The following is a 27,056-nucleotide window of genomic DNA, read 5'->3' on the forward strand; positions in this document are numbered from 1 at the left end:
GGTGGCAACCCCTCCCTCCCCCCCCCTCCCCAAATCCCAAAGTCAATTAGCCGAATCCTCGAGGAATAAAAACCAAGGACAGGGTGGTGTGCAGGAACAGCTGTAACTGGTACTGGTCGGGGCCTTAGAAGGCCTGCTGGGCTGGGTTGTAGTTGAATGTTGTCGGCACCTGAGGCCTCTCTTCCAGCTTGTCGTACTCCAGATGAAATTCCTTGAAACAGAGAAAACAGATATGTGATACGACGCCACTTGATCACGTCTGCTCTGCAGCGTCAGTGGTTCTAAAGAGGCCGGGCACGGTCGTGGTGTTGCAGTGTGAACAGATGGAGGAAAACCGAGTGGGAAAGCCCCATGTGAGGGAGGAGGAGCGGTCCTGTTACCTTGGCTACTTTCCTCCAGTTAAGACAATCAAAGAAGTAATAGGTTCCCCTCTCGTAGGTGTTGGTCTTTAGTGTGGGCTCCATGCCGGGCGCCCTCGTGATCCAAACCCGCTCTTCTTTGTGGTACCGCCAGTCACGATTAAACCTGAAGGGGGGGGGGTTGGTTGGAGGAGAAGGAGCTGGTCACCCATCTGTATCTAGAGAACCGCTGGACTTAAAAAGACATCCCTCCCACAAATCTATTGAAAGTCCCACCCTTTAACTTTGTTATTACATATCTATTGAAGACCCAGAAGTCATAGTAGTCTTCGGGTTTGATTTGAAAGAATGAATGCAAAAAGACGTGGTACTCACAGCTCCACTGCTGCCAGAAGCTGTAGCAGATCTCCACCATTCATGTAGTACAGATAGAACAGCAGGTCTTCACCGTATCGGGCCAACTTAATTGAAGCCAACTTGCCAAAATAAAATACAAATATGATCAGTTCATATGGTAAGGGATTCAGATATTGGTCTGTATTTACATAGACGTCTCCATTTTCTGAAATATTTGTTTAGTCCATGGTGTGTCTGTTTACCTTGTCCCTTATGTGAATATTGGTTAAGTACTCCGATGGAACATGGAAATCTGAAGGAAGAAAACAGACGCGCACACATTGAGGTGACCGTGACATAATTACACAATATGTTGCCACACCACAGCAAGGCTTTTATCCTGAGATATTGAAACTGAGCCCCATACTAAATCCGGTCAAAGGGCCGGCAAACATTTCGGCAACAAGCGGCGGCTATTTAATTATGTATCGTGATGCCAGCAGAGGCTCAAAAGCGGCCCTGTAGTGCTCTGCAGTCTTAAAAAGGCCTCTGGAGACGAGGCACATAAACAAGGAGGATTAAACTAGTCTGCAAACCAAGAAATGCTTGAGACTTTGGCTAAATCTGAACTGTTTCCTGGGGATTGGGTAGTCAATCAGGTGTGGATCTAATGGTTTAAAGGTCATACCGATGTCTTGGGGTCGACAAGGTGCTGAAGCCCAGGGCGATGCAAACTTGGGGTACAGGTTTCTGGCGAAGAAACAGGATTGCAACACAAACAATCAGACACAATTACTAAAAAGAAACTAGTTGCCAATGAGCCATAAAAAGGGAACCCAATGTGCTGAGATGCAGTCGATATTGGGCTGAGGCTGCAGTCTTACTCTGGTGAGTTGAGGTTGAGTCCCAGTGTTGTGAGGTCGCTTCCCAGCGCAAGATGGACCATTCCGGGATCCGTCTCTGCCGCCCGAATAAACGTCAGCAGTCCGATCATCCCAAACTGGTCCGTCACCATCCCTGAGGGAATGTTCGTCACCCGGCCTAGAGTTTTTTGTATTATGCAAACGTTTAGCACAAGGGCACACACACACACACCTTAACAAAACAGCCTTTCGAGGCCAGTTGAAGGCTATAGGACTATATTTGTATATTTCCTGAATGCACCAATTTGCTTGTGGGTGAAAATGACCTAAAATGATTAAACAATAAAATGTTCAATCATAAAAAATATTCACTATTTACGCTGCTGCTCGCTCAATTCCTTGACCACTTCTGTAGGAAACATTTAACTATATGACATACTACCAGCACACGGAACACACATCTCCAACTCTGCCCACATGATATGGCTATGCAATGGGAGCGTCTGAATCGGCAGAGAGAGGGCTCACCGTCCGGCAGCACCTGGATGCCCTTCTTCTGATTGTTGTTGTTCTGCGCCGAGCCCGTCTTGTCTCCGGGAAACTTGGGCCCATCTGCATTGGATGTGCTCTTTCCTGTAGAGTTCAAGTTCTGTGGGAGAAGCACGTACAGTTAGTTACAAACTTATGACATAAGGCACCCCCCCAGTGCTCCGAGAATGCAGGGCTTCTACTTGCGGGCCCCACTCACAGTTTTGTTATCATCGTTGCTCAACGTGGGGTCCTTGTAGTTGGGCCCCGGTAGCGCGGGGAAGTCCTCGTTGTGGATGGAGAAATCCTGCGTCTGTTCAGTGGATGGTTTTGTCACCATGCCAACTTTTGAAGAAAAAAAACGGGAGGGAAAGTGGGAGGCTGGAGTTAATATTTGGTTTCTGCCGGAGCAGCAGGGTGAGTACAGGTTTCACATGTTAAGGGCGGTTGCGTGGCCATAGAGGCGGCTCTGGCCAGCCGGTCGCCTTACCATAGGGAGCCCTTCCAGCCAGCGGGTTGAGCAGAGGTGTGGGGTTTCCGCTACCTTCTCTTCGACTCCTGTCTGCCAGCGCGGGGAAGTCGGACAGATCCAATCCAGTTACATTTTCACTCCCGTCTGCAAATAGAAGAGGCAGACTTGTATTACACGCGTTTAGTTATCGCCGTCACGCGATAATTACATAGCCGATATATTATGTCCACGGTGTCGAAAAAACAAAAAGTGACTTTTGACTGAGCTCACTCAATCCCAAAACATTACAAACCTGTGCCGTTGAAGATGTTGCTTGATAAAGAGTTGTTCATCCCAAAAGCTTGATTGCGATTCATTCCAAACCCTGACATGCTGTAGTCACAAAAAAAAGAGAAGAGAATCTCAAACTACGATACAACCAACAGCAGCTGTTAAAGTGACAGTACACTGCCAAACAAACATACCACCCCCCCCACCCCCCACAATAAACCAAGCTCCATAACTCCATTTATGCATGACTTTCGTCCACACAGCCGGGTCGGAGCCAACGTACCTGTTTATGGTGAAGGGCTGGCGTGCTGGTTGCTGTTTGGGCATACAGATGATGCTTGGGGAGCTGCGGTTGGGGCTGCCCAGCCCTGAGCTGCCCATGCTGTTGGTCCTACCCGTCATACCGATGCCCTGCCCCACCTGGGCGTGGTTCAGCATGTTCCTCGAGTTCATCGGCAAAGCCCCCCTGTGGAAGGGATAGAGGCATGTCTGAACAGGTGCATCTGGCCGCCTTTGTGCGCATCAAAGAAACAAGAAACAATAACACTCCCCGTGCAACACCATCTCCAAGCTGTATGGACGTGTCTGAATTCACGTGTTCCAAGGATGGGAAGTTATCGACAGACTTTTGTCATGCCCATCCCACCCACAAACATGGAGACGGAGATGCACCTTTAAAACAAGGAACTAGATGCAAAACACCTGCAGTGGTCACGCACCTGCTTGGTGACGGTGGGGTATGGAGGGACATGGAGGGTACCCCCGTTGTGGGCGTAATGTGACTTGGTAGCTGGGAGCCCTGCGATAAATTGCGATTTAACTGAGGCGTGTTGTTACCCATTCCCCTTATCGAGAATCCGAGGGCGCCTAAACGGAGAGAGAGAGGAAGAAAAAGACAGGGGGAAATGGAAAACGTTATAATAGTTCAATTGTCTAAAGTTTGACATTTTTGCTATGAATGATGGCCCGGAGTTGAGCTGTTTGGTTAAGTTAGATCAGCCGTAAGTATGGCCCAACGAATCTACCGGCAACACGTCACAGTTGCCGTATTTTTGATTTGATAGCAAGCTATGTGCCAGTTTCTCATCGCAACTTAACCACAATACCGCTTCCTCTGCTGAGGTGACGTCTTATCGCACTAAATATTTTGTTGCGATGACAATTATTCTGTTACTTTTTAACAACTTAAGCTTTGCAAGCTCACTTTGTGGACCATACAAACTGGCACCAAGCTGTGACAGTTGACCTGATGATGATGGTGAAGGAGACGACAGCATCTGAAACAAATACAATATTATGAAAGTACTGGTCGCTCTAAAGTAAACAAATGAGTACAACAGTGAAAAGCAATGCAGAGGCAATGATGCCCAAACTTACATCCTTGTCCGTCCGATGTGGGAACATCGACGGCTGGTTGTAGTACATGCTTTCATCAGGAAAGTCGTTATCGACTACCTCGACAAACTCTACAAACTTCTTTCTAGAACCGAACATGCCTTCGTCACCTGTATGAAAGGAAAAACATGCTTGAGTTGGGGGCTGTTACAGCTTTAACTACACAATTAGTACCAACGTTGTTTAACGTACGGAATAAAGGTTCAAAACTCCCATTATCTTCATAGATAATGAACTTCGATCGAGCGGATATTTTTAATAGTATCAACCTAACAGTACATCTTTACAAAAGGTAAACAAAGACCCCAACCGTTTTTGTGCGTTAACATGTACTAAAAAAATGTAAATTGTAAGGGTCCATTGATGACAGAGACCTATGTTCATTATATAATGGGTTTTATAGTTGCGGTGCTATTCCAAAAGCATTATTCTGTCCGTTTCCACAGTTCATTTACAGCACTTTAAAAAGTAAACGATTATAATGCAATAACCATTTAACGATGCAATTTCCCAAACTAACGAGCGAACTCTGTTTAGCACACAGTGCAGCTAATGCTAGTTGTTGTGCACTCGCTCCGCGTTAGCATAGCTAACGTCAATTAGCAAGCGGACTAACACCAACGCTAACCAACAAATGCTCATTTTACTCAGCGTAGTGTTCAAAAACACACCGTACCATTTACAATTGTGTAAATAGAAACACCAACATCTAGCCCGTAGCAGCCTTTTCAACACCATAGATTAATCTAGGCCTGCATAGCCTTCATTTATCCACGGCCAGCTGCCGTTTTCTTGTCTCCATTTACGCTTGGTTTGCAGCGAGCACCAGACTAAACAGATGCAGCAAACAGCCGGCTGCTCAATTCATCAATTCGCAAAAATCACGAATGGACGGATACGGGGGGGTAACCAATACCAATATTCCACTCTATATCGTTTAATGTTCTCTAAACAATGAAATCCTGGTGAAAAAACGAACATCCTCACCGCATCAATTTCCCTTCTCTTCTTTTGATCCAAGATGGCTGTGTGTATTCTCAATCCAGAGAATAGCCTTTACCCTCTGACCTTAGAACCTGCTGCCCATTTCCGTACACTGAGTTAGCGCAGTCTGTAACATTTGTGTGCGTCTCTGTGGCTCTATGTCATTTCTTTTATATAAACCGTCACAAAGCTCATTTGCTTTGTGATATCATGTTTAGCGTTTTATTTGTTAACAAAATGCAAAATTCCCCAATCTTATCCCTTCCATATTCGAACAGTCGAATCGTGTTATTTTCTCTCTCACAATTGCCATCATAGATTTTATTTAATAAAGTAAATCGTTGTAATTTACTTTATTAAATAATAATTTCAGTGTGATTCAATGTAAAATTAATGCATACAAAACATATATTCCAATTAAATTGGAATAAATTACTCTATCTACCTAAACCCTATCTAAAGGCACATGTGAAAATAACACTAACATTATCCATTCGTTTGTACTGTTATTAATAGATTAATAAGCCTACCTTTTACAAAAACAATACTATATAAAACGTTGAAGCATTATGTTTTCTGTGTGCATAGCTTTCTTATTGCCTGCCAGAGGCCCAAATGAGAAAGTAGATTAGCAGAAGGACAAGTTCTAAAAAAAAGTGTGTGAACAGAAGTGAGATGGGGTAGCTGGTCCCCTTAAAGATAAGGAAAATAGAAATCCTGCCCAGTGTTCTCTTGTTAGAAAATAGCCCCAATGATTATGAGATAGCAGAGGCGAATAAGACTATTTCCACTTGAATTAACCTGTATTTGCCTCACATGATTAATAAAGCTTCATATTATGTTTACTTTAATTTCCTGTTTGAATCCAACTATAGGCTCCATGTGCATTTCTCAAACAGAGCATCACAATATGGTGCTGAGAAAACACACAGGCCTTCCCTTGTGCTATACATCCACTATTACACCTCATCACTTCTACAAGAGACACTGAAAACATGCCTTTACTAGCCTACACTTCTCCTGGCCCCCCTGCAACAGGTCATGCACACATGTTTTTTTTGTGGTCTACTTATGGGTCCCAGATCAGTGTCATGGATGCAGAGCATGGACTTGACCTCCGCTCCTCTTTAAATCGCAGAGCAACTCTCATGCTTATCAGTGGCACTCTGGAACCAGCATTCTTCCTGTCTCTCTCTCTCTCCCACACCTCAGCCATGGGTAAGGAGGGGGAAAAAAGTCATCAGGCACAGATGGGAGGAGAAATCTGCCAGTGGTTGCTATCGCTTGAGAGTCAGCGAAAAGCTCGGAGCAATAGGGAGTGAGGTGAATGCACAAGAGAATAACTACCAAGAGGATGCATAACAAGGGGATACAATATGTATTCTGCTCATTGAGTTAGACAAACACATGGTCTACTTGGAAGAAGCAGAGAATCATGGGCAGTTGGAAAAGCATTAAAGGTATGTGTCTTTGAGGATAAACTTTTATTCTATATTGCCTTTTAATTAAAGCTTATAATTTACAGTACATCAAATAGATTTTAAAGTAATTAGAGTACAATAGTAAAATCGTATCAGTGTGGGTTGATGGAACAGATCTTGGAAAGATACAGTTCTTTAGTTTATTTGAGTATTATTACAAGGTTGTGGTCTTACTAATTACAATGTTCTCCTCCTTTTATACATGGCATCAAAGAACATATCTTCAGAGAGGTGTTGGAAGACTGTTCCCGGACTTCTTTTAATAACCTCAAACATTTCCTTCGGTTGACACTCATGCAGGGGTGACTGATGTGTCATTAGCATGTAATTGAGCAGAATGGGAAATGCATTGCGAAGTGTCATGGCGTTCATTCCATCAGAGCGTTGCCAGCGCTTCTTGGTGGGAGACCTAAAAGAAATGCCATTTGATCGGGCTGTGGACCTGAGCAGCCGACAGCTACGGCGACTCCCTAGTCCTGTGTGTGTCTTTGGGGAGCTGGTAAAGTTGTACCTGAGTGACAACAACCTGAACAGCTTGCCCCCTGAAGTTCAAAGCCTGAGGAAACTCCAACTGCTGGCCCTGGATTTCAACTGTTTTGATGAGCTACCTGAAGTTGTTTGCAGGCTAACCCACCTGAATATACTATACCTGGGTAACAACAGGCTCTACAGACTCCCAAGAGAACTGGAAGACCTTAAGGAGCTTAATACTCTGTGGCTGGAGACTAACTGCTTCACCCAATTCCCCCAGGTGGTTTGTGAACTCTCAAATCTCAAAACGTTGCACCTGGGTTATAACCAGATCCGAAGTTTACCTCCGGAACTGGGGGGACTGGGAGAGCTACGCAGCATATGGCTCGCTGGGAACCAGCTGAGCGTGTTCCCATCAGTACTACTGGAAATGCAGTTTTTAGCTGTTGTCGACGTGGACAGGAATAAGATCCGCTACTTTCCACGTCTGTCTCATCTACAGGGGTTGAAGCTTGTGATCTATGACCACAACCCCTGCGTTAACGCCCCTGTCATCGCCGATGGAGCCAGGAGGGTTGGACGCTGGGCGGACAATTCAGATGAAGAGGAAGACGAGGAAGACGAGTACATCCCTAAACTACCGGGTGAAAGGACGGTAGAGCTTGAGGAAGGACAAACAGATGAGGGATAGTGAACACTGATAAGGCCGAAGAAACTCCTGACCTTCAGCTCTGGCAACGCTCAGCACTGCATGTTCAAGGCTGCCACTCAAGTGCAACAGTGGATTACTGTTTGGAGAGCGGCCAGTTTATTCTGCAAGAGAAATACAAGCGCTCTAAGAATATGGGAAAAGATAATAGTATTATTTTGTAATGAAACCTGGAATTAGTAGCTCAGTGGGTATAGCCTTAGAACAGTATATGCTGTTTTGATGTCCTTCAGCAGAAAACGTAACCATCTAACTACTCATAACATTGCCTGGCTGTAGGCCACATGCATGCACATGCTTTTTGAAGGAAATATGTTGATGCGTCTATGCTATTAATAGTGTGCAGCGTCTAGTTAATTGTATATAGATACATTTGTTAAATGTTCACCACTTTCTGACGATAGCTTAAATTACATTTGTCAATTTGAAACAGAAATTATTGATATTGTGGATAGACAATAGGCAAGACCAAGCCGAGATAATATATAATACATTAAGTATACTAATGTAATGAAATGTATATCATGCAAAACTGTATACACATCTAACAAATATCTATTATATTGACTTCAACTCGTGAGTTATTTTTGTGCTATTTAAATTTGTCTGGGTGTGATAAAATGTCAGCACAAAGGCTAAGTACAGGGATATATTTATTACATTCAAGTGATGGCTGAGTTCCTCCATGCTGCTCCTCATTCAGACCAATGCATAATTGATTTGATAGATTGCAGTCATGGCTTTAAATAAAACTGCTAATAGGTTCTGTAAAAGGGCTATGATATAAGGCTCAATTGAATTATTACACCTATAAATATAAGAGTGTATTTGTTCAGTGCTGTGCTTAGTTGATAAGGGGAGTAGGTTGTACACAAAGGTGTTGATTATTGTTTGTGGATAAATGCTGATTATGAATATATTTCCCATGGCCATGGGAAATAAAAATTAAAAGTTATCCAGTTAACCTGAAGATATGGTCTTCCCAAAATAAATCATAAATACATACATATACAGATTCCTGCCCGGGCTAACACATTTTTGCAATGCTTTTAAAGTAATGCAGTAAATAGGAGGAAAACAATTCTAAAATTTCTAGCCGTGTATTGATGCTATTGGAAAACTAGCACCTCGTTAAAGAAAGAAAAGGTAAAAGGATTTACGTTAGTATATGCTTTTATTATGGAACAGAGAATAAACATTTATATTTTTATGAGATGTGCACACATTGACAATCGCATTTTGCAGCGAAGATTAAAACAATAGCAGTGATAATATACTACCTAACAATGTCTTTGGCCTTTCAATTTCCCCCACATCCTTCAATAAACAAAACCTATTCTCTATGAACAAAAGCTCTTTATGCATTCTTCAGAAACTGACATCCCAAACTTATTTTACTTTGTTATTTAACATTGTATTACCTGTACTAAACAATACCTTGTCCTACATTCTCCATCTGTATCCAAACAAAGGACCACAAAATATGTGCGTAAGAAACCAAACATCCACAGCCAAGTTAACCCTGTAACAACAGAATAAAGAAATCAAGTTGGTAAAACATTTATCAAGCATCAACCTTGTTTAGGTTTGACATTTCAAGAAATATACCAGTAATACCAGATACCCTAGTATAGCGTACTACAGTATGGGTACACTATGGGAAAAGTACATACATGATATACCTCATAGCTGTATTCCCTCAGATACCTATTTTAGGAAAGGCCTCAAATCCTAATGAAAGACTCAATGATAGACATAATTAGACATTTCTAATTATATTCACATTAATCTGTTTACTGTGTGTGAAGAGGCACCACAATTAAGTGTGTGCTGACAGAGAAGTTAGTTGCAAGATGGTACATGCTTTATAGTGGGAGTACAAATAACACATCCAGTCATTCCAGTCTGCGTTGGTTTCAAGGAAAGGAGGGTGTGACAATTAACTACAGAGCATGCAATCTTAATCCCCAGAATTTAAGCATAACCATCATCTGATGAAGTCAAAAGTCAAGACATGAAAATAATATAAGAACCATGAATATTGAATCGATGGTGAACCCGTAGAGCACATCTCATGAAATTAAATCGATGACACATCAGGAGGGCTTACATGAATGCATAGACAAATGTTGTTTTGGCGGTGGGGGATAAATGTTAAATAGACAACAAGAAAAAAAAGCTTATGAACAAACAAAAAAACAAATACTTTCACCATCACCGTCCATCTGTGTAACGAGGAGGGGGAGTTTGGGGAATCGTTAGCACATGGGTAACTGCATGCACCAAAGACCATGTCTAAGAGGACACTGAAGCTCCAGGTCTCTGTCGCAGAATGGTTTCACTCGGACCGGGTGACGTCTCCAACAGGACCTCAGGGTCGGTAGAATTAGGAGGATCTTGAATGCCTTGGTCTTCCTCGTCAATCACAGGGACCTCCTCCAGCATGTCTGAGGGGTCCATTGTGGAAGTCTCTAGTAGCGTGTCAGTTCCTGGTATATCAGATGATTCATTCAAAGATCCAATCACGGTGGGTTCTTCGAACTCCTTCCCTGTGGAAACCTTCCTCATGCGCATCCGAGCAGATTCTCCTCTTCGCTGAAAACGAGCATTGTTCCCCGTCATCACCCGAACTCTTACTTGCTCTGGAGGCCAAAGGCCGCCCCAAATAAACTGCAGGTAGCTGAAGAGCACAATGACACACAGGAAAGCAAAGTTGGAGGCTACGCCGAGGATTGCAGAAGTTAAGGGGAAGTTGTATAGGACATAACGTACTCCGGTAAAGTAAGCGTGGATACGTAGTTGAGCAGAGTAAATCTGTACTCGTTTGGAGTGGATCTCAATGACAGCTCCAATGCAGGGGAGATATGCATTTGTCCTGTAATCTGGGAAGAGCTCAACATCTACGAGTTGCTTTTGCTCGGTTATTCCAGTCATCAAAATAGGGGAGAAAAAAAGTGTGCTGAGGATCTGGAGGACGGTAGAGCGATAGTGCAGCATTGTGGAGCGTGCTACTGACGATACAGTCTCTCCTCCCTTCGCGTAGCAGGACATCTTGACCATGAACATCCCAAGCTGTTCGTTTACTGGAGACTCGGGCATCTCCAATTCTAAAGAGACTCTATATGGTTGACCATTAGCCATTACCTGGTCTCTCCCGTTCTTCAGAAGGGATACGTTGGCAATCGGGAATGAACAGAGAAGCGGTTCGGAAGGATCACAGTCAGTCTTGTATTGATAGTGGACCGGAGTGGAGAAGCTGACAGTGGGCATGTAAGAGTAATAGAAGCTTCCATACAGAAAAATGGACACCCAGAGAAGCAGAACTATGACACAAAACAGTAAAAGAGCCTGAAGCAGAGTCCGACGAGCTTTGAGGAGGGTGAAAGCTGCCACATCCTGCAACCACATCAGAACCGGCCCCATCGCGGTTCCCATAGTTTCTTAATCGACCCTATGTCACTAGTAGTCCCATGGACAAGAGGTTTGACGGCTTTTGGCAGTTGCTAGCTGGTGCGTCCTCGTCTTATATATCGGCCGGTGGGAGGTACTTAAGACGTTTCTTTTTGTTTGTCCCCACCTTTAATGAGCATGGAAGAGTTAATCATATTCACAACGGCGTGTCTTGCAGGCGATCAGACCTCACAACACAAACCGACGCCCTATTGCTAGCGTCATGCGGTATGCCGTGACAAATTGCTTGGGTTCAGAACATCTCAGCTAAATCCCCAAAGCCAAACAACATACAATACACATGAACCGGAAGTTAATGTATTTCTGTCACGTGACCCTGGCGCTGGTGTGACGCAACCGCGCAGCCGCAGTGGATCTCCTCCCCGCGACCGGGTTCGCTTCCTCCCCGAACCACCAGGGGAAAAAGGGATGGGAAAGAAATCTCGCATCGCTGGAGGAACGGTCGGTCGCAGAACAATACTGCAGCTCTCGCCGCCTGGTACTCGCGTTGGGACATCTCGTTTGAGGGAAGAAGGAGGCTCCGGATCTGAAGGTGTATTTTAAACTTGATAACATTAGTTTTTTCTACTTGAAAAGGCGAATGTATAAAAGGTGTGGAAAGGGCCCTTTCGTTACAGTACTTGCTAGCGCTATCATTACAGCAGTTAATTCTAGACACATTAGGAGCACGTGTTCGTCATCGTTTTAGAGTACAATCGGTATGTGTTAAAAGTACAAGACTAGGCTTAATAATCGATCTGATTCACATAGTATATGATTTGCTAGCAGCTTGCTTGTAATTACTTCGTAATGTTTTCGTTAGCGGGCTAACGCTAGTAGCTAAGCTAACTATGCTACTGACGGAAGCTAAAGGCTGTTTAAAATAAGCATTTAAGCAAGTAAAGACGATTGAAGTTGAAAATAATGTGAATGCAAATAATAAGTGCATTTTAGAAATCCGTAATGTCATCCTTATTCCCTAACAAAGCCACTCTTTCTTGCAGACGAGTCGGAAAGTGATGGGCACAAATTCATAGGAGACGGAAACGTAAACATGAATATGAAGGGGCCCGTAATTAAGGCCACAGGTGAGTGATCGGCGTGTCTGCCAGCATGATTTTGTTCCATGCTCGCGTAGATCAACACAAATGCCTCAAGACAATTATTGCATTACTTGTGGTTTTTCATCAGAAGGGTTGTCCCTACTTGGGGCCTATGAGGACAGCGACGAAGAAGAAAGTGACTCTCAACAGACAACAAAAATGCAGCATAACCAGTCAGCAGATATTGACAGCACATTGGCCAACTTTATGGCGGTATGTATTAATAGACACATTATTGGATTCTAGAAATTGAACTTTTACATCAAAATTGCAGGGAATCCTGCAGGGCTTTGCAGATATTTCTGGTGATGATTAATAACCACAATAAGTCATTGGGTCAGCTATGTCAGAAAAAACACCAAGGCACATCAATTAAGGTGACGGAATAACACTGTTTTACTTTTTTCTGTGCAGGAAATTGATGCAATCACAACTCAGCCAAATTCAGAGGACGCCTCACCTCATCCTGTAGTTCCATCCCCCACCCCTCCCAGACCTGAAAATAACGTTCAACTGGGAGTGCACACAAAAGGGCAGGAGCAGCCAAGTACTGAGGCAGACTTCCAATACAACACCCAGGACTCTTTAGCTGGAGGTAAACTTTACTGTGATTATTATAAAAGTGTCATATACAAGCAAACTTAGCTTAAAGAAAATGACGTGTACAACGGAATCTTCTGTGAATCATTTTTTGTATGTAAACATCCTCCATTTTACTTATTTGCAGTGGGGGTGGAGATGGGAGATTGGCAGGAGGTATGGGACGACAACTCTGGCTGTTACTACTATTGGAGTACTGTAACCAACGAAGTGTCCTGGGAACTACCAAGTTACCTGGCTAACCAGGTGCAAGGCCTGCTGCAGTGCAGTAACAGGCAAGTGCCAATCACTACAATCATAATGGGCACACATTCCTCACTACATCCCAAGTGTACAGTGAGTACGATGCCCCAGATCAGTGATTAAATTACACTGCATAACCGTCAGTATAATTGAAAGATATGAAGCCATTTTGTACAAAACAGAAAATGGCTAAACATACTGGTCAGTTAAAGAAATGTTGAGGGGATAGTCAATTGAGAACTTGTCCTTTGTCCCGCCTCTTACTGCAGTGCCACTGCCAATGGCAACGATACCGTGGAAGCTGCGTATTATCCTGAACCAAAACCTGCACTTGCCCACACCCCAGCTATCAAGAAGGAGGCAAAAGTGAAGGTAAGTTTTCCCTTGGGTTATATAAACATTCCACCCTATTTTCGTTCACCGGCGCCAAGAATGAGAATTTATTGAGTGATACGATCCTTTTGTCTGGCTGCAGGAGGTGATGGAGAGCGTCGTAGCCGTCGCCAGCGAGGAAGAGGAGCGCCACGGTGTAGCCGCCTCCCTCCTCGCGGCCCTCATCCCCCCTGAGGTGAAGGTGGCGGAGGAGAAGTGGAGGAAGCGATTGCTGGGCCACCTTGAGGAGGGGGAGAACGGGACGGACTCCGACGGGGAGGCATGCGGCCCTGCGGGCTCCCCGTCCACCCCTCTGCGGGACTCTGAGAGCCTGCCCGCTGCCCAGAAAGAACCACGCTCCAAGAACCAGTCGCAGGAAAGCTCTGACGCAGAGGAGGAGACGGAGGAGGACACCGTGGAGCTGGAGCTTGCGCTCGAGAGGAAAAAGGTGAAAAGGCGGGAGAAAACGTTTGCGAACCGCTACATTTTGACTTTGGACTGGCCACCATCTTGGTATCGTTCGACTTACCTCGAGCCTCTATCCTTTTCTCAGGCGGAGCTGCGGGCTTTGGAGGAAGGCGACGGTAGCGCAGGGGGCTCCAGCCCGTATTCGGAGACCAGCCAGGAAGCCCCAGGCTCGCAAGGGGCTGCTCTGAAGAAGTCCAGATGGAAGACGGCCTTCATCAGCGCAGCCAGCCCAGACTCTAACAGCATAAGCTCTGACACACAGGAGAATGTAGAGACAGGTGAGGGCAAAGAGACGTAGCCAGAGGTTTTGTAGGTCTACAAACCGTACATGGCAAAGTGCTTTGAATTATTGTAACCTTTTTCTTAACTGTTGGGCAGAGAAAATCCAGTTTTTATACGTACTTTGATATTAAGTGCGTTCCTACTGCCAATTATCCTGACTATGTATTGTTTCTTCTGTCCCTTGAAGCTCAATTAAAATCCCCAGAGAAGCCTGAAGAAGCAGAGGAAATGGAGGCGGACAAAGCAGAGGACAAATCAGTTGTGAAAATTCCCGCAAAAGATGTCGAAGTTGAAACACCAGAGCTCAGGGTAAGGAGATGTCAAAGTTCTGCAAATATGTACAGTATAGTTACAGTACTGATTAATGCACAGTTACCTTAACCTCTGCCTCATGCTGCAATGTGTTTTGTAGTTTCAGATTGGAGAACTAGCAAACACCTTAACCAGCAAGATGGAGTTTTTGGGGATAAACAAAAAAGCCATTTCGAACTTTCAGCTGCTTCTGCTACAAACGGAGGCAAGGGCTGAATTGCTAAAGTTATCAATGTATAAATACTACATTGTCTCATCTCTCTTTCTTGGCACTTTCCTCAGAGCCAAATGCCACCAGTGTTTAATATTTAAAATGTTCATTATAATCCGCTGAAGGGTATCCATTTTGTTTTCATCACTCATCTGCCTTTTCTCTCCTCTCTCCTTGTCACTCCCCTTTCTCTTCCTTTCTCTCCTCCTTGGGCCACACGTCTCTTGCCTCTTTTTCCCCTTTTCAGACGCGGATCGCTGACTGGAGGGAGGGGGCTCTGAACGGACTCTATCTCCGCCGCAGGCTGCAGGAAGCCGCCCAACACATAAAACATTACGAACTTAACGCCACCCCTAAAGGCTGGTCCTGCCACTGGGACAGGTACGCGCTCCTTACCTTTAACATCTCTAAACCCCCATCCCCCGGCAATCTTTACGTGTGACTACCAAAATCACGCCACCACTACCACCACCCACAATGCCGGGGTTGTAGACTTTGTTTATCATGACTTGGAAAGGAAGCAGAACCGTTGCGAGTGGATCAGAATCCACGACAGAAACCCGCTGGGTTGCATTCCCGGGAACCTGCCTTATGTTATTATTGTATATAATAATAAGGGAGCATCCGCTGTTGGCCAGCCTGTGTTCCTGTATACATAACATCACAGAGAGAGGACCTACTCTCCCAATAGCACAGACTACCCAGCCCTTTACTGTGAGGACATGAATAAGATGGGCCAGATGTCCGGTTACGGTAGGGGGGTTGGTTGCGTGGGAGGACTTTGAACTTTACAGGACCGCAAACCCCCCATCCCCTACTGAATGCAATGATGACACAGCCGCCTGGGAGGGACGCATCAATTAAAGGTGAAGACGGAGCATAGACCGGGATCCAGCAGGTCAGACCAACTCTTATTACATGTTTTCCTGTAATTCATTATTCTCTTGATACAGAACGTAGATAATCTGATGTGTAAAAAACGAAATACGATTAACATGTGCTTTTATTTTCAGCTTTATTTTTTTTTTATTTTTGGACAACAATATATCCAATTCTCTTTGCAATCTTCCTGTGTGTTTGGGTGTATGTGTTTTTGGAAGGGAGTGGTTGTCTAAAATGAATACATTTTGGACAACAACAACGGTGTGAACTTGTGGTCGTTACTATTTTGAACAGCCTTTTCAGGACCAAAGATGATTTTGTTTATGATTTATCTGATTTTGAGCAGAAGGTGGGTTCCACTGTCCACATCCACAGCCTGCTTTCTAATTCGGCTCTCGAGAATGGTCAATATCACCAGCCCTTTAAAACAACACGGCCCTCTTGTGGCGGTTTTGTCTCTACTTGAACGCTTTTCTGCCCGAATTGCCTTGGGTCGTCCGGCTGCGTGGCCAGTTACAGAGCGAGCCATTGAAACTTGTATTCTCTCTCTATCTCTCTTGTCCCACTTCTAGAGAGCACAGGCGGTATTTTTATGTGAATGACCGGACCAGCGTCTCCCGGTGGGATTTCCCAACTAAGGAGGAGCTGCAGGATGAGCCCAGCGATGACCGGACCTCCAGCCAGGGAGAAACAAACGCCACCCGGACAGGTCAGCACCTCTTAGCTTCCCTCGAAGGCCGAACTCAATCACGGGGAGCCTGCTGCCGTTGATGTCTTTAAAGTCTGCACCGTGTGAATGATAATGTGTCTACTGTACCCCCCCCCCCCCCCCCCCCCTGCAGCGCCTACTGCGTGTGCCCCCATCGCCCCGCCCGCACCCCCACCATGTTGGCCCCCAGCCCAGCCCCCGCCTCCCCAGACCCCGCCCCCGCCTGCCGACTACCCCCCTCCCCCTCCCCCCCCGCCGGGCTCCCCCCCGCCTCCCCCCCCTCCCCCGGACAGCGACGGCGACATCATGGAGGTGGAGATGGAGATGGACGATGAGGACGACGGCGGCGAGCCGCCGGCTCCCGGCACGGAGGAGGACGGCAGCGGGAGGCCACCGGCGCCCTGTGCCCCGGCAAGGGTACGCAGCGCAGGCGAACACCCGCCCCACGGTGGACGGGGACTCATTCACCTCATTCCCTTGTGTGTCCGTGGGGTGTTTAAATGTGTATGGTTTTATGTATTTGGTTTTAGAAATATGAAGAAATAAGTTTGCGTAATGAAGAAGATGACTCAAAAGCCGTCATTGGAGCTGCATGTTAAGTGAAGGAGGCTTGAATAACAACTTTTTGTCGTTCTTTTTGTCTTTTTGCAGGCCCTGGATTCCTCGGCTTCCTTGGGGAAAGGCCAGAAACGAAAGGGCGGTCATCTGAACAAGGCCATCACCATTGGCAGCGGCGCTATTCTCTATACCCAGAACACCGTCAGCGCAGGTAGAAAAAAAAAACACAGCTTCCTTCAAGCACTGCAAAATTGTCCAGGCGTGCCATTTTAAAGGGCATAGTCTCTGAGCAGCTGTCAGAGATGTTTAGAATTGAATGCATGCCCCTGCATCCCCAGCTTCTGTCATGACGGCCAACGCCTACTGGGGAGTGTCCACGGTCGGTGCTCCCTCGATCCCCGCTGAGGTCGAGGCCCCGCCTCCGCCCGCGCCGCCCGTCCAACCGCCTCTTCCCCTCACCCAGCCCCCCCCCGAGCCCTCCACAGCCAAGGCCCTGCCGACGGACAAGAGCAAGAAGCTGAAAAAGGACAAGGTTGGCTGCGATACGGTTCTAACTTCGATTTTTCTGCTGTGTTTTTAAAGGGAAGTCATCGACCAGTATTGCATACACCAGTCAAGTTGTATCGTTCAATTGTAATTCTTCAGCGTTTTTTTTTTTCTCCCCCAGTCGAAGAAGACCAAGACTAAGATGCCGTCGCTGGTGAAGAAGTGGCAGAGTATCCAGAAGGAGCTGGACGAGGAGGACAAGAGCAGCTCCAGCGACGAGGACCGGGACCAGCTCAACAAGAGGACCATCGAGGAGTGGAAGTCTCAGATGCTGCTGACGTAAGAAGCCACTCACTTACAGGAGTCTTGCACGCCAGCATATTCTAGCTTTAACATGAATGGCCGTGAACGAGGTTAAAGATTATCTGCCAAAATAGTATTTGTACTATGACTGTAGGTGGTTTCAGAGCGATATTAACCTGTATTCTCCCTAAAGTGGAAAAAACATTCATGTCGCTCATTATACCCTTTAACAATGTTAATATTTCCAAAGAAGGCAAACCGAATCAGCCTTTTGAATGCATGCAGACCACGTCTTGTTTTCCTTGGCCATTTTGTTGAAGGGCATCAGCCTCTCTGGAGACATCTGGTCTATTGCTGTTTCGTTAATGTTCATATTCTAACTGTTCATTTGAATCTCCTTTCCTCAGAGGGAAATCAAATAAGAATGCCAACTTTGAGGCACTCCCTGTAGACTGGCGGGAACGTCTGAAAAAGAGGAAGAAGACGAATAGCATGTGAAGCTCTGTCTCCGGGATACACTGCAAGCTAATGCTCCGCTTTCATGCCTGACCTCCACAGATGTTGGGGACATTTTGTCCATACTTTTAATAGTTTGAATAAAAGATGTAGAATACTGCTGTGGTCGATGAAGATATCCGTGTTGAAGATATAGGACTAATGACGGAGACTCATCTACTCTTGTATCTCTGCATCAAAACACAACTACTACCAGATATGAGTTCCAGACTGCAGTTTGCAATCTAAATTGTCCTTTTTCTAATGTAACAGAACTCAACATAAATATATTTTTAAGTGTTCTTATCTATTCTTTTTTTTTGCCCATAACAGCCAGTTATATTTTGATATTTCCTACTCTGAGCATGATGAACCAGAGTGAATTATGTGCCAAATTACCTATCTTTATCTTGAGTGAGATATATGCACACAATTGACATGGCCACCTAAATCTGTTGAATGGATTTTCCATTTTATTGAGTTAATTTTTTTCATTACTCAACAAAGATTATTTCTAACCAAAGTCAATGGGCATAGTCATGTTTTGGAAGGAGGGTGTCCCCAAACTTGTACATTGTTGTAAAAAGTTATTAAACACATTTTTTAATTCACGTTTCAGTTTATTTGAACCTAATTATATTATTTACTATTTATTTTTAAACTTCTTTAAAATGTCATTTGAGTTAAGCCATTTAGGCCTATTGCTTTGATTGTTTTCTGTTAAAAATGAATAAGAGCTTCATTAGAATTTGTTGTTAAAAGACAAACCAGACATGAAATGCCAATTTCTATATTGAGCCGGGTTCTTTGCCGGACGTAGACGGTAACATCGCTGTTCAATGTGGTTGCTAAGCAACATAGTTTGTAAAAGATTGTTTTGCTAACCTTGGTCCGCTGCCATGTAGATGGTCCTTGTGTCCGGTGCTATTTTATAAAATGTAAGCAAGGCGGATTCCTATCTTCGTGAGATTTATTTAAATGTGCATTTCGTATAAATATAATTGTGAAAGCCATCCAGAAACCATGCGTTGACTCGAAAGCTTGTTGAATGTAGGCTTCGCCATGGAAATGATGAAGGAGGAATACATTGTGGTGAGTGACTTTACCGACGATGTATCATTGTCCTTGATTCTATCTAGTCTTGACTTAAATGTTATATAAATCAGGTGATTAATTACATTCCCATTTTTAGAACACGAACGGAGACGATTACGAAAGATTTGTTTTCCATCGTCTTCAAAACTTTGCCAGTGAGTTTAGAAACCTCCATCATCCACTGTCACATGTATTCGATAGTTAAAATTGGGATCATAAGAACTGAAATATAGTATAGTCAGTGATTTAAAAGCATTGCATTTATGTGTATTTCATTCAGGCAGAGATGACGGCTCTCAGCGCAGTTTGTTTGCCAGCAGCCAAAGGAGAGAGTACCCTGGGGAAAACCCTGGAAAAAAGAAGTCCATCTCAGAAGATCTTAAACAGGATTCACTATGGATGAAACAATGTCGGTAGTTTTCGTTGATACATATCAAAATAATGTTTTATTCTATTATTTATGTTACACATCTTGTTTTGCTGGGTTATGTTTTGATGAAGCTGACTAAGATTGCATTTCTATAAAGGGTCCGCACAAATAAGCCAGGCTTTTCGAACCAGGCAGCTGCTGGTTGACTTTGATGACGGCCGACCAAAATTCAAACTCCGAGAGCCTCAGGACCTGTTCTCCTTCCCTTCCTCCGGGTACCCGTTTCAGGGGGTCCGCTGGCCAATGGAGAGTGAGGTCATTGATGGCATCATCGAGCACATCGGTTAGTGTTGCTGTTATGCACGCACCCAGGTTGTTCGCTCAATCAAACATCCACACACTAATATATTTGAAAGATAGTTTATACGATTTGTGTTTCATTACTAGTTTCAAAGCTGGGGGAAGAGTGACAAATCACTGATCAATGACCGCTGCTAAGATATGACAATATATTTGCATCAACAGAACATCATTTATGATATGATGACAATATTGGTTCTATTTTAGCCTGAATTTCCTTCCAGTGTTAAAAAAGTAATTATAAGGTGGACATAGCTCATTACCATAGCTCATTACCATCAACAGTCAAACAAGATCATACAAATTAATAGATTTAATAAAGCCTTTAATACCGACCATTTTCCACCAATAAACCAACCGTAGTTCCATCAGTAACCAAGTCAAAAATGTACATAGTATATCCATACAAAGATCATCCATCCAATGCCAATCATTCCTAGCGTGCTGCTGTTGGATGTGCTGTTTCAGACTGGGACCCACCCCAGCCCGAGCCCTTCTACCACCCCACGGGCCTGGAGAGAGCACCGGTCCTAGTGGGGGAGGAGAGGGGGATCTTGGTTTACTGCATTGACCTTGGTAAGTGCCCGACCAAAGCACGCTCACATCACAATCACAATCCTGTACTTTACAAGTAAAAGGAACTTGACTCAGATATTGCAAGCCTGCTTTTCTATTGACTCAAGATGTAACAACAACAACAACACGGGGACCAAAATCCTCTTTGGATAACGTAGATAGCAGTGTTCAGAGTTCTGACTTTTTAATGAAGTCTGTAATTTCCCTCCTTATCCCCCCCATCACATTGATCCTCTGCAGCCACTAAGAAGCCATATTTCACATGCTCTCGTGTTGGGGGAAGCCGTGGCCCAATCAAGAGTGGAAGGGCCTGCACCATGTGTCTGAAGGACCCGCCCCTCGAGTTTGAGTCGCGCTTTGAGAGTGGAAACCTGCAGAAGGCCATTCAAGTGTATGTCTTTGTTTCCATTAACTCTTAGTGTGTGGTTTCAGTTAAATAGCTATTTACTCCATTAATTATTGAACAAATCTTTAGGGTAATTGAATCTCTTTCTCTCTCGTTCTCCCCCTACCCCTCTCCCCTCTCTGTCCCTATTGTTGTGTTGCTCCCACACACAGGGGTGCCTATAATTATGAGCTCACTCTGCGCACAGACATGTACACCAGCAAGCACACCCAGTGGTTTTACTTCAGGGTCAGGGGCATGAAGGCCGGGGTCAGCTACCGCTTCACCATAGTGAACCTGATGAAGGACCACAGCCTGTACTCCCAGGGGATGAGACCTCTGCTGTACTCCCAGAGAGCTGCTGAGGAGCGGGGGATGGGCTGGCACCGCATTGGGTCCAACATCAAGTACTACCGCCACTACCCTCAGGTGGGCAGGGTCATTTGGGCTCACAAGTCACCTTAAGCTCATTTGCACATAGAGGCATCATGTGTTTTAGCCAATACTAAAGGTATGTTTTTGTTAAGTATGCTCCACATCTTTCTCCCATTATTATTATTATTTCATCGTTTTAGAGTAGCTGGTTGGCTGGTTTGTTAGTGTGTACTGTAGTGTAATGGGGAATCTCTAGCCCTCTGAAGTAGAGCTCTCAATTGTGTGATTTATCTTTTGTTAAACCAGAAGCTAAGCACAGTGTGCTATCCATTACTAATTTGTAGATATCCATTTGAAGTAGTGGTGCTTGGTTACATTTGTTCAGCTGCATCAACTAAGCTCATTCGATTATTAAACTTTCAGTGCAATGCAAGGCATTTTGAGATGGGCATTCTGTTCTCAAATGGATTGATGTAAGCCTGCTCATTTTTTAGCTCAAGATGCCCCATCACCTCAACTACATTTTATTTATATAGCCCTGAATCACATTTACAGTTTCAAAGGGCTACACCTCTAACACTCAAAGTAAAAACATAAAATGGAAACAAAAGAATAAGCAGAAACGAAATTATATATATTTTTAGTGGGACAGCAGCAACAATGAGAAGATAAAATTACTTTTTTTAGTTCACAATAATAACATATATTTAAAAAAGTTCAACATAAGAGCCAAACCTAAACTATGAGAAGTTCATGGAATCAATTGGTCTTAAGAAGTTTTTTAAATGCAAAAGATAGTGCTGTAGACAAGTCCTGTTGGTCTTGAATCCACATCTTGGAGATGCCGGGGATTGAACCCGGGGCCTCACACATGCAAAGCATGCGCTCTACCACTGAGCTACATCCCCTTGCTGTCAGCCTAACAAAAACAACATTTCACACACCCTTTCTCCTGTCAGACAAGCTTGGAAAACCCCAACAGCGAGGGCCCCACCATGCACTCGCTCACCTGGACCTGCCAGTTCCCGTACGACGCGGACACGTGCTACCTGGCCCACTGCTACCCCTACACCTACTCCCGCCTGCAGCGCTACCTGAGCCGCCTCACCTCCGACCCCGGAACCGCCGCCTACTGCAAGCTCCGCGTGCTGTGCCACAGTCTGGGCGGGAATCCCGTGCACGTTCTGACCATCACTTCCCCGGAGCGGCGCCGAGGGGCTGAGGGGCCGAGGGCCAAAAAAGCTGTGGTGGTGACGGCCAGGGTCCACCCTGGGGAGACCAACGGCTCCTGGATGATGGAGGGCTTGCTTGACTTCCTGTTGGGCAACTCGGACGACGCCCGACTGCTCAGGGACATATTTGTTTTCAAGGTGATGGAAGGAAGCGTTACAAAACGCCCCCGTTTCCCACTTTTTCCCCCTTTGACCCGAGTGTGTGGCCGTCTCCCTCCCCGGCCGCTGCAGGTGGTGCCCATGCTTAACCCCGATGGCGTGGTGGTGGGGAATTACCGCTGCTCTCTGGCCGGCAGGGACCTCAACAGGAACTACAGGACAATGCTGAAGAACGCATTCCCCACGGTGTGGCACACGCGCAGCATGGTGAAAAGGTGAGGCGAGGACACCCATGAGCCACAGGCGGCCTCACCCACAGTCAGCACATGCTCTGAATCGCACATGCTATTGCGAGTCAGTCGGGTGAGACTTCCTGTGGTGTCCACAGGTTGACCGCACAGACGGACGTGGTTCTTTACTGTGACTTCCATGGCCACAGTCGTAAGAACAACGTGTTCATGTACGGCTGTAACGACCGGGACGACCCCTCTCCGCAGCTTCACGAGAGAGTCTTCCCGCTGATGATGAGCAAAAACGCCAAAGACATGGTAAGGTTCTGCGGTTTCCGGCCTGTCAAACATCCCGAATCCATCACGGCTTTCACTGAAAGGCTCACGAAGCACTTTAGTGTATGTAGACTTGATGTGTGCGATGCTCCATGGTCTCAAGTTCCTCATGATCAGGAGTCAATATACACTCGTGGTGTGCCCCGGTGGCTCACAGTCCAGATCGCAGCGACCCGGGTTTGATTCCTGACCGTAGTCCTTTGCTGGATGTCCTCCCATCTATCTCCCCACACCTTTCTGTCTTTCTCACTCCATTGTAATTCCAAAATAAGTCATACAAATATATATATGTAATCATGATTTAGTCATTATTGTACAGTCAGTATTAATGTATTGACTGCCTCTCAGTTCTCATTCAGGAGCTGCAAGTTCCGGGTGCAGAAGAGCAAAGAGGGGACAGGGCGGGTCGTCATGTGGCGGCTGGGCGTCAGAAACAGTTACACCATGGAGTCTACTTTTGGAGGCTCAACTCTGGGTGAGTTATCTCTGCATGTCGGGGTTCCTCGGTAAGCTCTGTGTAGGTTAAGGGGCTTTTGAGCGATTGCAAGGCAAATGTAAGAAAAAGTGTGTGGACCCTAGGTGGCCGGAGCGGGACCCACTTCACCACACAGGACCTGAAGTCTTTTGGCTACTGCCTTTGTGACACCCTGCTGGACTACTGTGACCCGGACACAACCAAGGTGACTTGATGAGAACAGCGCTGAGCGGGCTCAGTCGGCTATGTATGAACCATCAGTCAAAATTAAAGCTTCTTTCTGTCAGGTATTTAGTATAGTATAGGCATGCTCGTATAAACTTTGTTTTATTGGTCTCTGGCCCTTACACTTTAATAGTGTTAATAGTGTGTGTGTGTGTGTGTGTGTGTGTGTGTGTGTGTGTGTGTGTGTGTGTGTGTGTGTGTGTGTGTGTGTGTGTGTGTGGTTGTTGTTCAGACTGCGTTCTGTCTGGCTGAGATGACATCGTTGCTCAGGCAGAGGTCGAGCAAGCGGTCAGGCCAAGATTCCGACGCCAGCATCTCTGTCTACGACCTGGAATCCAGGTGACAATGAATTTCTCCATAGAATGCAGTGTGCAGAGAAGGAGACATTGTCATATATACTTCTATATTTCATGTTACATTCAATGCAAATAATAGTTAATCCGATTCCACAGCACCAGCGGCTCGGATAGCTCAGAATCGGATGGACTGCCACTACATTTACTGAAGCAAGGCCCTATGGTACACAAATAAGTATAAATAGATATATGCATCCAACCTCATAGTGGGATAAGTGGCTGATTTGAAGGCATTCCGTTTACTAATCATCTTGGTTATCGCCATGCAAACACCCCTGCTCCACACAGGCTAAGAAACACCGGCTGACCCGCCGAGAGAGGAACAAACTGCGACAGGATACCGTCATGAAGAACACACAGGCCCAGGTACAGCAGCGTGCTGTCAGAAACATTGAGAGAGAAACTTAAGGAGACAGGCATGGCAACAGCTAAACGTGCATCCTTCCTCTTCAGCCGTGGTCCGCTGTTAGGAGTGTGATCAGTGATTGGTCTTTTATTGTATTTACTTCAAGAAGCCAACTCCACTTCCTGATGCCACGGTAAAGGAAAGGAGCCCGGAGAAGACTTTGGTGCCACAAAAAAGGAAAGAGAAGGTGGGATCAGTTAGCTGAGGATACACAGACACAGAGTCGTAGCAACAGCCGCAGGCACACATCACAAGCTCTCCTTCCTGTGACTCTTCAAGGGTTCTGTTGTGAAGTCGGTTGGCACGTCTGCGTCCCCTCCACGGCCATCCAGTAACACACGGGAGATCAGTCACGTGACCCTGTGGCAGGGCAGAGAGCCATTCAAGGTACGCTTATCTCAGTGCTTCACCGGACAAAAATAGGGAATACTTGAAAGAGAATAACCACATGAGAATGTGAAACCATTGACTTCAATGATTGTTCTGTTCATCGCTGCCGTGATGTGTGACTTAGTGATCTGTTTTTTTTTTTTGTAGAACGGAAGTCTGGAGGCTCGGAGGACCCATTCATACATGCATCCCAGGACCAGAACCTGTCATACAGAACCGCCTCATACAGGTAGCCAGCTCCATGGTCCGTTTGAGGGCTCATCTAGGCATGAAGTGCAGGTTACCACTGCCTCATAGTCATAATGGTCATTTTCGACCGCACAATTGTTTTGGGGTTCGTCACATGAAATCAGTAATAATGTGTGCATGTTATAATATAATAATAATTGAAAAATCGAAATAGTAATAAATACATATAACGCAGAGTAAGTGACTGTTATAAAAGTCAGGAGTTGGCAATAGAACGCTAAAGAGGATGGAAGAATGGCAAGGGAAAGGCTGATGAAGTAGACAGTAAACATGCTTGCTTGTATTCCATCTGATTAAAGTGGGGCTTTTTATCGGGTTCAAACACATCCACACACTGTAACACTTAGATCCCTAATCTTCTAATTCAGCATAGTGATTTACAGATTCAAAATATAAAAAGGATTTGACTTTCTAGATTCATAACAAGGTTCTAGTCCAGTTCTGGTACATCATGCGATAAAATAACATAATAGATGTTTCTGTTGTTATTGTTGGCATTGTTCTTATTGGACACAGAGGGCCATAGAGAAAGACACGTGTGTACCACTAAGCTGCTCTACCTGAGTGCCATGCTGCCCTCGCGGTCAGCCGTCACCGAGGACGTGCAGCAGCCGCAGCAGCGGTCCCTGCTGTCGTCGCTATATCTGAAAGGCCTACGAGGTGGGTGTCAGCATGCCTTCCTTAAGACGTGTCCACAGCCTACCAGGAGGTAAAACCTCCTGCAAAATACCTGCTCCGTAATTACCTGTGTCTTCTGAATACACTCTGTCACTTTGGAAAAGTGACTTCGAGAAGCAATTTATAGTTAATAGAACATGGACAAATGGGTGTACAATTCAAACAAATGCTTTTCCTCCTTTCAGGCAGGCAGCAGGCTCCCCGTGCACCGACTTCCTACAGGTCTTTATGATTAATAAACAATATTTAAATGAACAAATTGTTAGTACAAATGAAAGCTCAGACTTGATCATGGCACAGAAGTACTCTGGAATTTGAAAGCGCTGCCTGAAGGGGATTGTGTGTCCGTGCCAGGCCTCACTCCGGCATCCAGTTCAAGGTGGTTCCAGAAATACTGTCCATCAGAGGCAACGAGCCGTGGGTCTCCCAGCACAGCAGGGTGTCGGTGCAGAACCTGCCAGCTGAGGATCACTCATGCTTCATCTCCCCTTCAACAAATATCACCTATTCTCCCCCATACAATCACAGACTCTTTCCCTCAAAAGGTGACATTTCCATTACTTATTAAAACCATACAGAAGATGGCCAAACTGGATGAACATAGGGGTCTCATCATGAATATAGAACTAAATGTAGCAAATTTATATATATTTGATTTATGTATATATCTTTATATATTTGCATGGATTTACAAATGCTGTCTGTCTACGACTTGTTTTTGTGTTTTTTTATTATATTTTCTGAACCATTCAGCAACCCTAACGGCGGCAGATGGGGTACGGCCCGGTGGGCTTAGTGAACAGGGACCGGGAGAGCCTCACTAGCCACTGAGTCATCCTGGATCATCCTACCAGAAACCAGTTTCCCAAGGACAGGG

The 27,056-nt window shown here is 45.2% G+C and overlaps 5 protein-coding genes across 7 annotated transcripts; 3 read left to right on the top strand and 2 right to left on the bottom strand.

Annotated features, from left to right (window-relative positions):
- Positions 1-33: 33 nt before the first annotated feature.
- cnot2 (CCR4-NOT transcription complex, subunit 2) lies at positions 34-5,244 on the bottom strand. Of its 2 annotated transcripts, none has more exons than XM_079743028.1 (15): positions 5,211-5,244; positions 4,206-4,333; positions 4,075-4,105; positions 3,548-3,695; positions 3,112-3,294; positions 2,851-2,930; positions 2,577-2,702; positions 2,307-2,431; positions 2,087-2,207; positions 1,580-1,736; positions 1,384-1,445; positions 959-1,008; positions 735-835; positions 381-525; positions 34-211 (listed from the first exon to the last, which is right to left on the bottom strand). In XM_079743028.1, exons 2-15 carry the CDS (start codon positions 4,320-4,322, stop codon positions 125-127), a joined length of 1,533 nt encoding a protein of 510 aa, XP_079599154.1. In that variant the 5' UTR covers positions 4,323-4,333; positions 5,211-5,244; the 3' UTR covers positions 34-124. The 2 variants fall into 2 exon arrangements, with proteins under 2 accessions (XP_079599154.1, XP_079599153.1); XM_079743027.1 differs by having other exon boundaries at positions 4,033-4,105.
- Positions 5,245-7,025: 1,781 nt separating this feature from the next.
- On the top strand, positions 7,026-7,850 carry lrrc10 (leucine rich repeat containing 10; the record flags this gene model as incomplete). Its single annotated transcript, XM_079742837.1, has 1 exon — positions 7,026-7,850. The coding sequence occupies one exon, from the start codon at positions 7,026-7,028 to the stop codon at positions 7,848-7,850; it is 825 nt and encodes a 274-aa protein (XP_079598963.1).
- Positions 7,851-9,092: 1,242 nt separating this feature from the next.
- On the bottom strand, positions 9,093-11,592 carry LOC307080295 (seipin-like). Its single transcript, XM_079742957.1, has one exon. The coding sequence runs from the start codon at positions 11,301-11,303 to the stop codon at positions 10,164-10,166; it is 1,140 nt and encodes a 379-aa protein (XP_079599083.1). The 5' UTR covers positions 11,304-11,592; the 3' UTR covers positions 9,093-10,163.
- Positions 11,593-11,721: 129 nt separating this feature from the next.
- fnbp4 (formin binding protein 4) lies at positions 11,722-18,953 on the top strand. Of its 2 annotated transcripts, none has more exons than XM_079743426.1 (17): positions 11,722-11,871; positions 12,323-12,406; positions 12,510-12,634; positions 12,836-13,016; positions 13,149-13,296; positions 13,534-13,636; positions 13,740-14,084; positions 14,190-14,382; positions 14,574-14,695; positions 14,799-14,903; positions 15,157-15,290; positions 16,364-16,500; positions 16,634-16,917; positions 17,152-17,269; positions 17,397-17,590; positions 17,726-17,883; positions 18,255-18,953. In XM_079743426.1, the coding sequence occupies exons 1-17, from the start codon at positions 11,748-11,750 to the stop codon at positions 18,343-18,345; spliced, it is 2,646 nt and encodes an 881-aa protein (XP_079599552.1). In that variant the 5' UTR covers positions 11,722-11,747; the 3' UTR covers positions 18,346-18,953. The 2 variants fall into 2 exon arrangements, with proteins under 2 accessions (XP_079599552.1, XP_079599553.1); XM_079743427.1 differs by having other exon boundaries at positions 12,513-12,634.
- A 451-nt stretch (positions 18,954-19,404) lies between these two features.
- On the top strand, positions 19,405-27,003 carry agbl2 (AGBL carboxypeptidase 2; the record flags this gene model as incomplete). The annotated part of the gene is given in 23 exon segments (XM_079743385.1): positions 19,405-19,434; positions 19,535-19,634; positions 19,637-19,653; positions 19,657-19,846; positions 19,965-20,150; positions 20,636-20,743; positions 20,984-21,134; positions 21,302-21,557; positions 22,463-22,873; positions 22,967-23,109; positions 23,223-23,382; positions 23,749-23,875; positions 23,980-24,080; positions 24,333-24,439; positions 24,553-24,619; positions 24,745-24,822; positions 24,969-25,049; positions 25,142-25,249; positions 25,400-25,481; positions 26,018-26,161; positions 26,365-26,401; positions 26,534-26,724; positions 26,933-27,003. Coding segments are annotated over 23 exon segments (2,946 nt in total).
- Positions 27,004-27,056: the final 53 nt, after the last annotated feature.

The sequence above is a fragment of the Pollachius pollachius genome (genome assembly GCF_949987615.1).
Source record: "Pollachius pollachius genome assembly, chromosome: 9".
NCBI lineage: Eukaryota > Metazoa > Chordata > Actinopteri > Gadiformes > Gadidae > Pollachius > Pollachius pollachius.